The following is a 14,761-nucleotide window of genomic DNA, read 5'->3' as shown; positions in this document are numbered from 1 at the left end:
GCAATCACAGATGCCACCATTTTAGTCACTGCATTCAGGCATGAAAATCCTCAATTGTTATGCACCATGAACCATCAAGTTTAAATACATACCAAACCAGTAAGAAGTAGATAGAAGCTATTATATTAAATGCATTCCTCTCTCAAGGATCTTGTCAATTCTTTGATTTTGGCTCAACTGTAGGTCTTGCACAGGTTATTGTTTCTGGGCTAAAGGGTCCACACATTCCAATAAGATAGAAGTATCCATTCATCTACAATCCAATTTGTCTTTTTACCATACGTCCAAATTCTGTTATGTCAGACAGTAAATCATCAGATAATGCAGGTAACTCATTTGGAGCCTTATTACATACAATAGCTGCCTCACATTTCATCATTACTGGACAGAAACTTTAAATCAGTGGTTTATTTTTTTTTTTTAATGAAATAATGAATACTAAATCTGTAATAGTAAATAACCCCCCCCCCCCAATTCACATACACACAAAGATCCACATTTCATAATTCTTCTAGAGTAAGTTTTTTTTTATTAAAATATTTTAATTAAGTAACAGTAGTAGATCATAAATATTTAGGTACAAATAAATGAAAAAGAAGATACAAACAGAATGCCAAAACACATGTAGCTTACACATTCCATCCAATAATTTCATAAATCAGTGCTTTTATTTGCCTAGCCTCATATGTAACTGTATTCTTTCCAATATGCAGTTTCTCCTCTTCAAGGGGCTGCTCAATAACAGCTGGTATGTTCTTACCATAAACTGAAAGGAAAAAAATGTTAATGTTAAAATGTTTCCTAGAGTAAAAGCTATTTTAGTCGCTTGCTGTGTCAACATCTGTGAACAGATACTAAAGTTGCAACTGTGAAAAATGGGTTGTACCTTGCTAGTAGTTGAATCTGCTGTGAGATGGAGAAAGATGAACAGAAAAAAGTAGCACAAAACAGTTCAATATTCTTAACAGTTGACACAACATTATATATAAGAGCTCTGTTTTAGTTTTTAACTGATAAACACCAAAAAAATCTTGGAGCCAAGTAATGGCATTGAGAGTGAATCCATGAATTTACATCCATGCCTAGAAAAATTGAAGGAAGCAGTCTTTAATGATATATTACATCATTTGGCTTTCACTGTCACAATAGATTTAACTTTCTATTGGTACTTAATGTACTTAGAATTCTCTTGTTACGTACTAAATAATAAGGGAGGAAGTCAAAATCATATATAGACATGGATTTTCTAGCTCTTTCCAATCAACAGGTTCCAGTCATTTTTAATAGCCTTAACTTGTAAGACCTTCCTGCCAGGTTTCAGAGATGCCAGTGCTCCATGACCAGCATGTGACACTGGTTCTGAAGAGACTACAGGGATATGAACTCTACACTAAAACAGAAAAGTGCTTGTTCAATCAGGAATAAGTGGAGTTTCTTGTCTATATAATCCTTTCAGGTGAATGCAAATGGATCCCTGAAAGGGTGCAGGCAGTCCATCACTAGGAAACCCTGAGGAGCATCCATGAAATCCAGTGCTTCATTGATGGAATGTGTAAGCTACACCAAATCTATCTCCGCTTCCCTTCAAACCTGGCAAAACCACCTAACCTCTCTTAATACACTTCTCTCGAACCTAAAGTTAGCCTTGAACACCTCCAAAACTGAACTCCTCCTTCTCACACATGACCTTCCACCTCCTCCTCTCCCCCCCCCCCCCCCCCCCCACCCATTCCCCCATCTTACTCCACCAAGCACAAAGCCTTGGCGTCACCCTGGACTGCAATCTCAACTACAAAAAATTTATCAGTTCCACCCTCAAAGACTGCTACTACAAACCCCATGTACTTAAAAAACTCCAACCCCTCCTTCACAAAACCAATTTCCACACAGTCCTGCAAGCAGTAATTTTCTCCAAAATTGATTACTGCAACGCTCTCCTTATTGGCCTCCCTGCCTCATCCCTCAAACCCTTGCAGATGCTCCAAAACTCCATTGCCTGTATTCTCATCAACTCTCGTAAATGCGATCATATCACCCCCATCCTTAAAGACCTGCATTGGCTCCCCACCTCATCTAGAATTCTATACAAGACCCTCACCTTAATACACAAAACCCTACACAATTCTGACATGCAATGGCTAAACAATTCCCTACACTTTCACACTCCTTCCAGACTCACCAGATCCTCAAACACTGGCACCCTATTCATTGCCCCCGCCAAACATACACACCTTAGCTCCACCAGAGACCATGCCATATCCATCGCCGGCCCCTATCACTGGAACTCGATGCCCTCTGACATTCGTCTAGAACCCTGCACCCAAACCTTCAAAAAGAAATTAAAAACCTGGCTCTTCAAACTGGCCTTCTCATAACACATCGCCACTCCTAATCGCCGACCATTTTCCCCTCCTCTGTCAATACCCCTACCCCTACCCTGTACATACTCCCCCCCTCGAAAGTTATGATTGTACACTTTGTTATATTTCTCCAGTTATCTCTTTCTCTACCTTTCACCCCCTCTCCTATCTACCTGTCTCTTCCCTCCTCTTCGTTCTTAGATCCTCATATTTAATCAATTAATTGTTTTATTGTAACTTTTCTTCCATTTCCACTCCCTCTGCTTCCTTTGTTTTATGTAAACCGATGTGATGTCCATACAAACTTCGGTATATAAAAATGTATAAATAAATAAGTAAAATAAATTTGCTGATTTTATCACAAGTTCATCCAACTTTTCTCCAAGATCTTTTCTCCAATGACATTCTTGCTAAAGAACCTAGCCAAATTTTTATAGCCCTCAGAAGCACAAACAGCCTGTGGCCACCTAAAAATGGCCTTTACTTCTGCCCTTCTCTTGGTTCACCCAGAATCAGCATTTCCATTTGTGAGAAGACAGATATGTCAGACATGACCCTCGGTTAATGTTTTTCTAGCAGCAAGGCCTTAGATAGTAGTTGCACCTATGCACATTTCTCTCCAGGAAACGTTTGCTCACAGAGCATTGTTATGGCAATCTGGATAGGGAACTTATAGCCATAAAGACAATTTTCAAGAGCAAAGGCATTATATTGAGGGATCCCCCACACCTGATGTAAGTGCTTATTGACCACCGCAATCTTAAATGCCTCAGAACAGTTAAAACCCTAAACTTGCTCTGCTTTGGAGGATGAGATGGTCATATTATCCATGTGTTTGACTAGCTGTCTTCTTATCAGAGAAGCAATTTTACCAATGCTTCCATTTTAATGGCTTTCAAGCAGACTGGTCTGATGGCTCAGTGGCAATGCTACACACTGCCATGGAGAGAACCTGGACTCTGCTCCCTAGGCCAGACAAGGTTGTACATGCTGTGGAGGCTATCATTCACAGTGCCTTGGGGGAGGGAATACTAGTCATTGTGCAACAGCAACACCTTGTGGTCAGACACAAGGCCCATGACTGTAGGGTTATGGAGGGAGCCCTGGTGCATGAGCCCCAGCTGAGGGCTCTCGTTGCAATGTCTAGCCTAGGTGAGGAGGAAGGAGACTTAAAATAGGGGAAAAAATTCTCAGGTAGCTACAAGAAAAGGCACATGGTACTAGATCCCAGAACTGGTACTGATCGAGTTGGAAACTCCGAAAAAAGAGAAGAAACCTGCTGGACCAAAAAAAAAAAAAAAATCTTCAAGCAAGTTATAGTAATACTTGGCAAATATTTTCCTTGCTTCAATACCGATTTTTGTCATAATGCAAAAGTGTTCTCTTTGTTAATATTTAGCTTGTACTTTTGATATTTTAGTACATTTTTAATCGATTTCTGGAGATTGCTGAGTTTACAAATAGTCCTTGCAGGAGGAGCTAGTGATCCAAGTACAACAGTACTCTTTTACAACACTTGTGAGACCAAATATGGTTGGCTCTGAGAACAGTAGGGAAAATTTACAGGAAAGTAGCTTGCATAAATTTAAAAAAAATAGCTTTTTAAATGTAAATGTAATTAAAACAGTACATATTGCTATTTGGCATGTATAATTTTAAAATATTGCATAGAGAAAAATTATGCATCTTTCTATTGGTCTTTTTCCTTTGAAAGCCTTAAAGCACTTCCCAATTTAGGAAATATTTTAATAATACACTGGATCAAAAAGTGGTACATCTTAGCTAAAAATGAAAAATGTATTTGTTATACTCTCTTACATTAATTTGACTTGGTCTGTGCAGAAATTCTTCACTTTTTCCTTATCTATTTTACAAGAGCAAATTGGCTGTCTTTTCATATCATTTATTTATTCTATCATTTCCAAAAAGTTCTCTGCCAGCAACAAAAGAGCGATTTGATAAGCTGTCTGAAACTACTTAGTAGAACTTTCCAATACCCTTTCTTAATTGGATGGCAGATTGCATCTCTTTCTGTTATTCCCAGGCAAGGCTGACTCTGGATGGGTTATGTCAAGGTTCACAGTGTTAAAGGCAGGGCATGGAAGAGATGTGCAAGGCTGCGACATAGAGCTCTGTCCATTCAATCACATTACTATTTAAATAAAGACTCCCAGCACAATAGGTTTGACCACTTGTTAGCCAACAAAATTGTTCTCATCCAGACAGAAAATCAAGTAGCAGTGTTCCACGTGAACAGGTGGGGAGGAACAGGATTGTACCTTCTGTGTCAGGAAGTGGTCCAGATGTGGACCTGGGCCACTTCTCAAGAAATGGTCCTAAAGGCCTTGCATCTGGCAGGCAAAGAAAATGTCCTAGTAGATTGAGTCAGGTCTCGAAAACACAGGAATGATCTCTGGATAAGAGGAAGTAGCAAATCAGATATTCCATGAGTAGGGAATACCTATGGTAGATCTGTTTGTGTCTCCTCTGAGTGGAAAGGTCTGGAACTTCTGCTCCAGAACAGAGACAGAAGGCAAACTAGCTTCAGCTGCCTTCTTGCTAAATTGGAGACAAGGTCTCATATATATTTCAATTTCTCTGGTGGCAAAACCTTGCTAAAACTCAGAAGGCCAAAGGACCATGATGCTCGCAGCCCTCTACTGGATGAGAGAGATTTGGTCTTCACTCCTACAGGAGCTATCAATCAGGAACCCAATCATTTTGGGGAATTCCTCAACTCTCATCATTCTGAACCAGGGAACACTGTCATCCCAAATTCAGGTCCCTAGCTTTCGAAGCCTGGATGTTGAGAGGCTAGCATTGTATGGCCTTAGCATGATTATGTGTCTCATATTCGTCTAGCTTCTAGGAAGGATTCCACAAGGAAATCTTATAGTTTTAAAGGGAGGAGGTTTGTCTTGTTTTGTGAGGGAAAGGTGTTAGACCCTTTCTCCTGTTCCACCCAAAAACAGCTTGAATAACTTCTACACCTTTCAGAGCCTGGTCTGAAGACTAACTCAGTTAGGGTTCATCACAGTGTAATTGGTGCTTATCACCACGTAGAAGGTAAATCCATCTCTGTGCAGCCTTTAGTAGTGTGATTTATGAGGAACTTGCTTTAGTTGCTGCTTCCCATCAAACCTCCCACTGCATCATAGGACTTCAGTGTGGTACTGATCCAGCTGATGAAAGCTCACTTTGAGCCATTGGACTCTAAGCTAAAGTACCTGACCAGGAAGATCATAGTTTTGGTAGTGGTCACTTTGGCACTCAGACTCAGTAAGCTCTAGGCTGTAGTGACTTATCTTTCCTATACTAAACTGCTTCATAATAGGGTGGTTCTGCACACGCAGCCTAAGTTCCTGCTTAAGGTAGTGTTGAGCTTCTACCTTAATCATTCAAATCATCCTTCCAACATGCTTTCCTGGGTCACTTGTCCACAACGGTGAACAAGCCTTGTACAGTTTGGATTGCAAAAGAGCATTAGTCTTCTATCTGGTATGGACTAAAGCCCTTAGAAAGTCCACCCAGCTCTTTATTTTTTTTTGACCTCCAATAAACCTAGAATTGCTGTTGCCAAGCGGACCTTTGTATTTGCATAACAGACTGTATCTCTTTCTGTTATGCCCCGCTAGAGGGGCATGTCAAACAGCAACAATGGTGTATTTTCACATTGAACACTGTTACACGTTTGGTTTAAATAATGAACTTAACCTATCCATTTTTTTTTGTAGATACCTCTTATATTCCACTTTCTGATTGGTGGTTTCAAATCCAATTGCATGACACATTTTATCGTGCATCACAAGATTCAAGTGGCATTTTTCTATTTGTTCCCTAGGAACGTTTTTGGAGCAAGGTGGTCTGCTTTGGTACAAGTTTTGTATGCAAACGTTAGTTGAGAAGTCCGTCTTTCTCCGAGGATTTGGATAGTCCATCAAGAAATTTCCCCTGGAGCAGACGAATGTTGATTGCTGAAACACTAGTGTCGGGTTTTGGTCCATAGTATTTGCAGTCTCCAGTGTGACAAGTTGTACTGTTTTTTGAATTTTTCCAGATTCCCCTTTTTGATTAATTGCTTGGATGGGATCACACTCTTCTAGTGCTAATAAAAGTATTTTAAAATTTATTTTCTGATTTGGAATGTAGCAAGAAGCACAGCTGGTGACTGTGTGAAAATTCTGCCCATAAACTATAAAAGATCTTTGTAAGTGGATGATTATATTGAAGTGCTTGTGTATGCTATTAGTTGCTCTACAGCAAAAACAATGCACTATTTATACGACACCGCTATTTTTAAATTATTAGAGCTATTCTTTCAATTATATGTTGATATTGTGATGATATTTTTGTGTGGGAGTTGTCAGCAGTTTTCTGCAAGTTCAAGCTCATAATGCTATAGCCATGGCAGCGGCAGTAGCCCACCTAAGATCAGCTTCCATGCAAAACATCTGCAAAGTTGCATCATAGCATTCAGCTCACACATTCACATCATACTACTGTCTGAAGAGAGAAACCCGATGCAACAATAGGTTTGGTCAGTCGGTCCTCCAGAGTTTATTTGAGGTTTAGAATCCAACTCTATCCCCCCAGGGCCCATTATTATTATTTTCAGCCTGCCCCCTAAAAAAAAGGGAGAAAACAATAAAATTGGCTTGTTGCCACAAAAATACTTTTACCCATTGGCAATGTTCTTTTGGTTATATTGTCTCCTTTTTCAGCTACAGACAGCCTGCTTGTCCTTAGAGAAAGTGGAAGTTGCTTCTCTGTAACAGGTGTTCTTAGAGGACAGCAGGATGTAGGTTCTCAAAGAACCCACCTGCCTCCCCTTGGAGTTGGATCACATATTCCTAAGGGGGCCCCCCTGCCATGTTTGTGACACAGGACAGTACATACAATCTCAATGGAGTCTGTCACAGCTTCTAGAAACTTTGTACTAATCTTCACTGACTGGGCTCAGTCAGATTACATCAACCACCTGTGAAGACCCTGCATCCTGCTGTCACAAGGTAAACAACTTTTGCTTTTTCCATGGGAGGGAAAAAATTTCCTCTATAGATAAGATTGGGAAGTATGTATGCAAAGTGGAAATGGTTGGACTTACTACTGCTCTGAGCCGGAAGAAATGTATTTGGGGTACCGGTGTATCTAGGTGGATTAATAACACTTCAGAGATAAAAAGATGAAGCGAAGCCTGCTAATGGAGTATATTGGTGGGATCTGCCACCCAATATTTTCTTAGGTTATTCCTAGTGGGGCAGATTTTCAAAGCCCTACGCACGTAAATCCAGGAGGATTTACGCGCGTAGGGGCGCTATGCGCGCTGGGCCTATTTTCAAAAGGCCCGGCGGCGCGCATTAAGCCCCGGGACGCGTATAAGTCCTGGGGCTTGAAAAAAGGGGCAGGATGTGGGCGGGGCAGGGCCGGAGCCTCCAGGCACAGCGACCATTTGCCGCTGTGCCCAGGATCGCGGGCTGGCGCGCGCAACTTGCGCTTACCCAAGGCAGGCGTAACTGGGCAAGATACATTTTTTAGGGGGGTTTAGCTTAGGGCTGGGGGGGGGCGGGAGAGTTAGGTGAAGGGAAGGGAAGGTGGGGTGAGGGTTAAGGAACGGAGGAAGGCAGCGCGGCTCGGCGCGCGCAAGGTGCATAATTGTGCACCCCCTTGTGCATGCCGACCCCTGATTTTATAACATGCGCGCAGCTGCGCGTGCATGTTATAAAATCAGGCGTACATTTGTGCGCGCCGGGTTGAACGCACAAATGTATGCTACGCGTGTATGTTTTAAAATCTGCCCCAGAAAGTTTTTAATTATTTCAAAACACATTATCAGTCAAAAATCCCCTTTTATGACAGTGAATAATTCTGACACATAATTTTGGCTGTTATTCACCTAGTAGAAGCCCAAACCTCCAGGGGTGAATCCAGTCCCAAGTCATTGCAAGGACAAAGAGTGGTAAGAAGAAGCTGCAAAAGGTTACTTACTTTCACAGTGCTCTAAAAACTGAATGCATTCATGGATGACACTATCTCGCAGCATGATCATGTGTTTTGACATGTTTTCCAGTAAGGAAAGGAAGCAACGCTTGGCATAATACCAGGTATCTGTTCCAAGCTACGGACAACAAATATAACGTATTAATCATATTTTAAATATTTACTACTGTATACCAGACATGATAATGAAGGACAAACAGTTTTTAAATTAGTCAGGTACTGTTTTTATACATATTACTTGGAGGACTAGTATTATGTTTTGCAAACAGCAGGCAGTCTAAAAGCAAGCCATGTTGGTCAGTTTCTTTCAGAATTTCTTTGTTCTGACTGCTGTTTATGGCTATAAGAAAACAATGGAAGCAGCATCAGCAAGTAAAAACCAAAAAGGTTATGAGCAAAGTGCAGTAGGATGGAAATAAAGTAAAAAATTAATTAATTAATTAAAGAAAAACCAGAAAGAAGGAAGGCAGAAAAGGCAAAAGTCAATGGTCTGAGCTGTGAAGTTGTTAAATGTGCCCCCTAGTGAAGTGCAGCTGGGGTGAAAGAAACATTACGAGAATTAAATGTATTCTAAAGTATATTAATTTCCTCCTTCCACAAACACTAGTTGTGGCAGCATTTTCTACATACAAGCACGATGTATCAGGTGCAATAGTGGACCCTAGAGGCCAACACAGAAAGCTGTGAAAACTGAAAATGGATTTGATCTAAAAATGAAGTCTGTCATTATTTAAAAGGGGCATGCACATGAATCGCCTTCATGATAAACAGAACAAATGAAACAGATCTACAAGAAGCATAAAAAAGGACCTGTCTCTTATCTTTTTTTGTATGCATAACGCTGCTCTCCGCCTCTGCAATGGCTGGAGTGGGGGATAGCAGAGCGAATGGAGGGAAGGAAAGGAGGTGAAGGAAAGAGCAAGAGGATGGGGTGAGGGAAGGGGGAGAGAGAGAGAGAGAGGACCAGGGATGGGGGGGGGGGGGGGCGGGAAGGGACAGGACCAGGGAAGGGTGGAAGAGCACTGTGGATGGGTGCGGCTCCCCCCCCCCCCCCCAGACAAGAGGTCTGGCTATGGGGTGTAAAGAAAGGGGAAATGGAAACAGGAATTCCTGGGGAAAAGGAGGGAATAGCAGGGATGGAAAGTTCATAGGGTGAGGCTGGGACAAGGCAGGAGGGATGAATGCTTGGGTGGTGAGACGGCATGACAGGAGAGACAACAGGAGATGGAGGGATGAGAAACTGGGAGGATCAAACAGGAGAGGGAAGAAGAGAAAAGAATACTAGATTTGTGAAAGCAGGCAAGAGAAAAAGCACCTTTAAGGGAGGAAAAGCAGAGAAGGTGAGAAAAAAAGGAATGAAAAGTAAAATAACAGGTAACACCTGAAATGGAGAAAGGGATGAAAGAAATCCAAAATACAATATCCAGACCCTAAAGAAAAGTTGGACAACTACTTTTTTAATAGGAGGAAATATGCAAATGATTTTATGCAGCTAAACGTGTATTTAGCCATGTAAACACATGGTTTATAAAATGTGCCTCATGCCCATACGGGGGTAAAAGTCTGCGTGCTGTTTCACAGTCTGCATACGTCCACCTGCATATAAAATATGGGCAGAATTAGGCTGGGGAAGGGAAAGCATGTGCACTGCTTGGACTTTCTGGTGTATATGATCAGGCACAAAAATCCTTCTGGGGTGCAGACCACCCAAAGGTTTCCAAGGGAAAGTCCATGGGGAAGGTGCAAAGTACATGTGGGCCTGCAGGCTCCCTGCAGTGTTTCAAAATTGCCCACATAATGTAAAGTACTTGTTAAGTCTGTACATTTTAAGCCAATTTATACAAATATGATGTGGAATTTAAAAAAAAACCCAAAAAACTTCGCTGTACAATTTTCTAATGCTTGCTTCAGACTTTACTCTTGAGCTTCCATAGGAAATGGGGGTCTGATTATAATATTCAAACAAAAAGCAATCTCTGCAAACTTCTGTCTTTTCCCTCTCCTTCTCAAATGTACCCTTCTTTATCTAAAAACAAATAGCAAATATTTGACATTTACAAATGTGTGCAGAAAGCTTTTCATTTTACTTTTTTTTTTTTAATTTCTCAATAAGTTTATTCTTTAAGCAGTTTAATTTTTCTAAAAGTCATACAGAAGATAGCTCTCCGGTACTAATCTAAATCTGTTTGAGCAATTAAGAGACTCAATATCTTGGACTATTTTGTTTTGGCGATAAGACCTGTAATGAGAACGTCAATCTAGAACCCAACCTCCTTAATGTGGTCAACTCTAGCATTAATTTGGCAGCTCTTCTCATTTTTTCCTTCTTTGTGCAATTGTGGCAACCTTTAAAAGAATGAATAGTTACCTATAAAAACAGCATGAAAATGATCTGAATTTCCAGTGAGGCACAGGGAAACTAATTTTATAACTATCTGCTCAAATTTTGAAAGCACACTTATGCGCATATATTCTCTTTGAAAATTCTCCATTAAGTGCCCTGATACCAGTATAAACTCACCCACATAAAGTTATACCTGCTCTTTTGAAGGTGCAACTTGTGCCATACGTCTTAAAATAAAAAAGTAGGTGCATAAATCCCAACTCTTCTCCCAGAATGTCTATCGGCAGCACACATAAAAGTATGAGCAAAATTCAGTTTTGTGCGCACTTTTACACAGACTGAACCCTTGGGTTATTTTATCATAGACATTTGCATGCAGAAAAGAGAAATTAATTTTTATGTTGACAATTTCCTTTCCTTGAGTCCAGCCAGATCAGTCCAGATGCAAAGGTTGTGCATATTAGGGATGTGAATCGTGTCCTCGATCGTCTTAACGATCGATTTCGGCTGGGAGGGGGAGGGAATCGTATTGTTGCCGTTTGGGGGGGTAAAATATCGTGAAAAATCGTGAAAAATCGTGAAAAATCTAAAAATCGCAAAACCGGCACATTAAAACCCCCTAAAACCCACCCCCGACCCTTTAAATTAAATCCCCCACCCTCCCGAACCCCCCCCAAATGAGTTAAATAACCTGCGGGTCCAGCGGCGGTCCGGAACGGCAGCGGTCCGGAACGGGCTCCTGCTCCTGAATCTTGTTGTCTTCAGCCGGCGCCATTTTCCAAAATGGCGCCGAAAAATGGCGGCGGCCATAGACGAACACGATTGGACGGCAGGAGGTCCTTCCGGACCCCCGCTGGACTTTTGGCAAGTCTCGTGGGGGTCAGGAGGCCCCCCACAAGCTGGCCAAAAGTTCCTGGAGGTCCAGCGGGGGTCAGGGAGCGATTTCCCGCCGCGAATCGTTTTCGTACGGAAAATGGCAGGAGATCGACTGCAGGAGGTCGTTCAGCGAGGGTTCCGGCGCCTCGCTGAACGACCTCCTGCAGTCGATCTCCTGCCGGCGCCATTTTCCGTACGAAAACGATTCGCGGCGGGAAATCGCTCCCTGACCCCCGCTGGACCTCCAGGAACTTTTGGCCAGCTTGTGGGGGGCCTCCTGACCCCCACGAGACTTGCCAAAAGTCCAGCGGGGGTCCGGAAGGACCTCCTGCCGTCCAATCATGTTCGTCTATGGCCGCCGCCATTTTTCGGCGCCATTTTGGAAAATGGCGCCGGCTGAAGACAACAAGATTCAGGAGCAGGAGCCTGTTCCGGACCGCTGCCGTTCCGGACCGCCGCTGGACCCGCAGGTTATTTAACTCATTTGGGGGGGGTTCGGGAGGGTGGGGGATTTAATTTAAAGGGTCGGGGGTGGGTTTTAGGGGGTTTTAGTGTGCCGGCTCACGATTCTAACGATTTATAACGATAAATCGTTAGAATCTCTATTGTATTGTGTTCCATAACGGTTTAAGACGATATTAAAATTATCGGACGATAATTTTAATCGTCCTAAAACGATTCACATCCCTAGTGCATATGGTAACAGAGATTAACAGGTTTGCTCGTTACCCTTTATAGGTTCCTTCCCGTTCTGAACTCAGTCTACCAGTGTTCTCTGTAAGAAGTTAACATAAACATTTTAATACAATAAACTTTTCTCTCAGTCCCTAAACAAAAACCAGAGGGCTTCCAAAGAAGAAACAAAAACAAGAAACAGTACAGATAGAACCTGCATTCTTTGAGAAAATGTATTACTTTAAAATCCAGACTAGGGCACACAAACAGTTATTCTGAGAATGAATCGGGAGAATAATACACTTGGCAGAACAGGAAGGGTCCCGGACTGGTCTGGCTGAACTCAAGGAAAGAATTATCAGGTAAGAACTCATTTCTCTTTCCTCTTCACCCAGCCAGATCAGTCCAGGCACATGAGAAGTATCCAACTTATCTCTCTACTGGGTGGGACACTGCCAAGCCTATTCTCAAGACTTCCGAAACACAGGCTTCTTCCCTGGCTTGAAGGCTGAGATGAATGCAAGGAGGATCAGGTCGCTGCTCTACCAGTTTCCAATGGCAACAACTGGGAGATGTCCTGCCCATGAATCTACCTGTGCCCTGGAACAGTATGTCCTCAAGTTCCTGGGAAACAGCAATCCCTTGGATATGGAAGCCTAACCCATCACTTCCTTATTCCAACAAGCTATCAACACCTTTGAAGATGCTCCAACCCTTTTAGGCCTACTAAATGAAACAAACAATACTCTGAAGTTCTGAAGCTATTAGTAATCCTCAATTACAACAGAAGAACTTTCCTAACCTCTAACTTTCAAAACTAAGCCTACTCTTCTCCACTTAAGACCCTTTGAAAAGAAGGGAGATAGACCCATCTGGAAAAGATGAAAAAAAAAGCAAAATTATTTTAGAAGGAACAAGGAACCATATGAATCCACAGCACTTTGTCCAAAGAACCCAAAGGGATCTCTACACCATAGAATCTGTTGCTCTAAAATTGTCTGAAAGAACAGATTGCTACCAGAAAAACACTGCCTTAAGAATAAGCAGCTTAAAACTATGCCTCACTCAGAGGCTCAAATGCTTCTTTGAGTAAGTGAAACACAAGATACCTCCAAATGAGATGATCAAGGTTTGCCCAGCAAGAGACCTTCATAATGGGCAGTAGTTATCACCTGCACCTATAGGGAGTTAAGGCCCAACCCTTAAGGAAATTCCCAGCAAGAACTCTAGATAACCAAAACTCCTCTAGTTAAGATCTTCCTAATCGAGTGTCAATCCTCAAAAAACTTCTAGACTCTCACATATGCCAAGGACATGAAATTTTCTTGGACCCGAAAAGGGAATTTATAGCAGTCTGAAAATATCCCTCTCCAACAGATAAGCCCTCTCAAGGGTCAAGCTGAAACACAAAACAGACGGATTCTTGTGAACCACCGGCCCCTAAACAGTAAACTCCTGTCCTGAAGCAACCATGGTGGACCTGTGAAAACTTAGGCTTTTTGTGTGCCTATGCAGTTTATTTATCAGAGCAGGCCAAAGGTAGAGACTGCGCAGTAGAAATTAATAACTAACAGAGAAGTATAATGGAAATTTCTAGTTAACCAAAAGCAACTGAAACTGCTTAAGGCTGCACTTTTCAGAAGTTGGCTTCCTAGATAGGGTAAAGGGGAATGAAATCATTAGGTCAAGGCAGAAGAAAAGGTGCTGACTTCTGATAATGCTTAGCAGTGCAGAAAAATATGTAATAGTGTTAAAAAAAATAATTATTCATTAAGATGATGGATGTAATGATGTATGAAGCATATTGCTGAAATAAAATACAGAGACAAGATTTTGATTGATTATGCTGGAATAAAATGCAATGGTAAGAGAATCACATGCTAACACTGTTAAAGTATAAAATGGTGCCTTGTTCCTGTTTTAATTAGAACTGTGACACACTTTCTCTGTTGCACTTCTCTGCATACACATCTACAATAAAGAGGAAGCTACTGCAGCAAACGGATGTGATTTTTTTTAATATTCCATCTGGGTAAGGAGAGAGCCAGGGACTAGAATGTTTCCTTGAAATTAGCTGGGAAAATCCACAGTTGGTGCCAAAACCTTTATCTCTGGATGGCTGGACGTTCCAAAACTCCTCTTCTCCTTTGCAGTAAATATGCCTTCTTGTTATTTTCCCATGCTTTTCTTTTTTCTGGGTATGGCGTGTGTGATGTAATTCCTCTTCTCTCCTCTTCTTTGCTTCTCTATACTGTTTGGCCTGGCAGGTTCCTTTCGTGAGTACGCTGGTCCAAAAGGTGGATATTTGGTTGGTATTTTGCTCGGTACTTGTTTGGATGGTATTGCTGTGACTTGGTTTAGGTGAAACTATTTCCATTTCTCCCTACATGAACCAGTTCAAGTTCAGTTCTTGTTTGGTTAAAGGCTGACTTTTGGGTTTTGGGGCTGGATAGAGTCAAGTTCGTGGACGAAGGGATTGGTTTGGGTTTGGAAGCCCTTTTAATCATGG

The 14,761-nt window shown here is 41.8% G+C and overlaps 1 protein-coding gene across 2 annotated transcripts in view; it reads right to left on the bottom strand.

Moving 5' to 3' along the window:
- Window positions 1-512: 512 nt before the first annotated feature.
- LOC115084432 (tetratricopeptide repeat protein 30A) overlaps window positions 513-14,761 on the bottom strand; it is a 156,824-nt gene continuing 142,575 nt past the window's right edge. For both annotated transcript variants that reach the window (XM_029589320.1, XM_029589321.1), the window contains 2 exons: window positions 8,346-8,475; window positions 513-766 (listed from right to left, as the gene is read on the bottom strand). In XM_029589320.1, the coding sequence (XP_029445180.1) occupies window positions 630-766; window positions 8,346-8,475 (267 nt within the window). In that variant the 3' untranslated portion in view covers window positions 513-629. The remainder of the gene's footprint in view (window positions 767-8,345; window positions 8,476-14,761) is intronic.

The sequence above is a fragment of the Rhinatrema bivittatum genome, chromosome 2 (assembly GCF_901001135.1).
Source record: "Rhinatrema bivittatum chromosome 2, aRhiBiv1.1, whole genome shotgun sequence".
NCBI classification, from domain to species: domain Eukaryota; kingdom Metazoa; phylum Chordata; class Amphibia; order Gymnophiona; family Rhinatrematidae; genus Rhinatrema; species Rhinatrema bivittatum.
The sequence above is the reverse complement of the archived record's forward strand: the minus strand, read 5'-3'. Positions and strand labels throughout refer to the sequence as shown.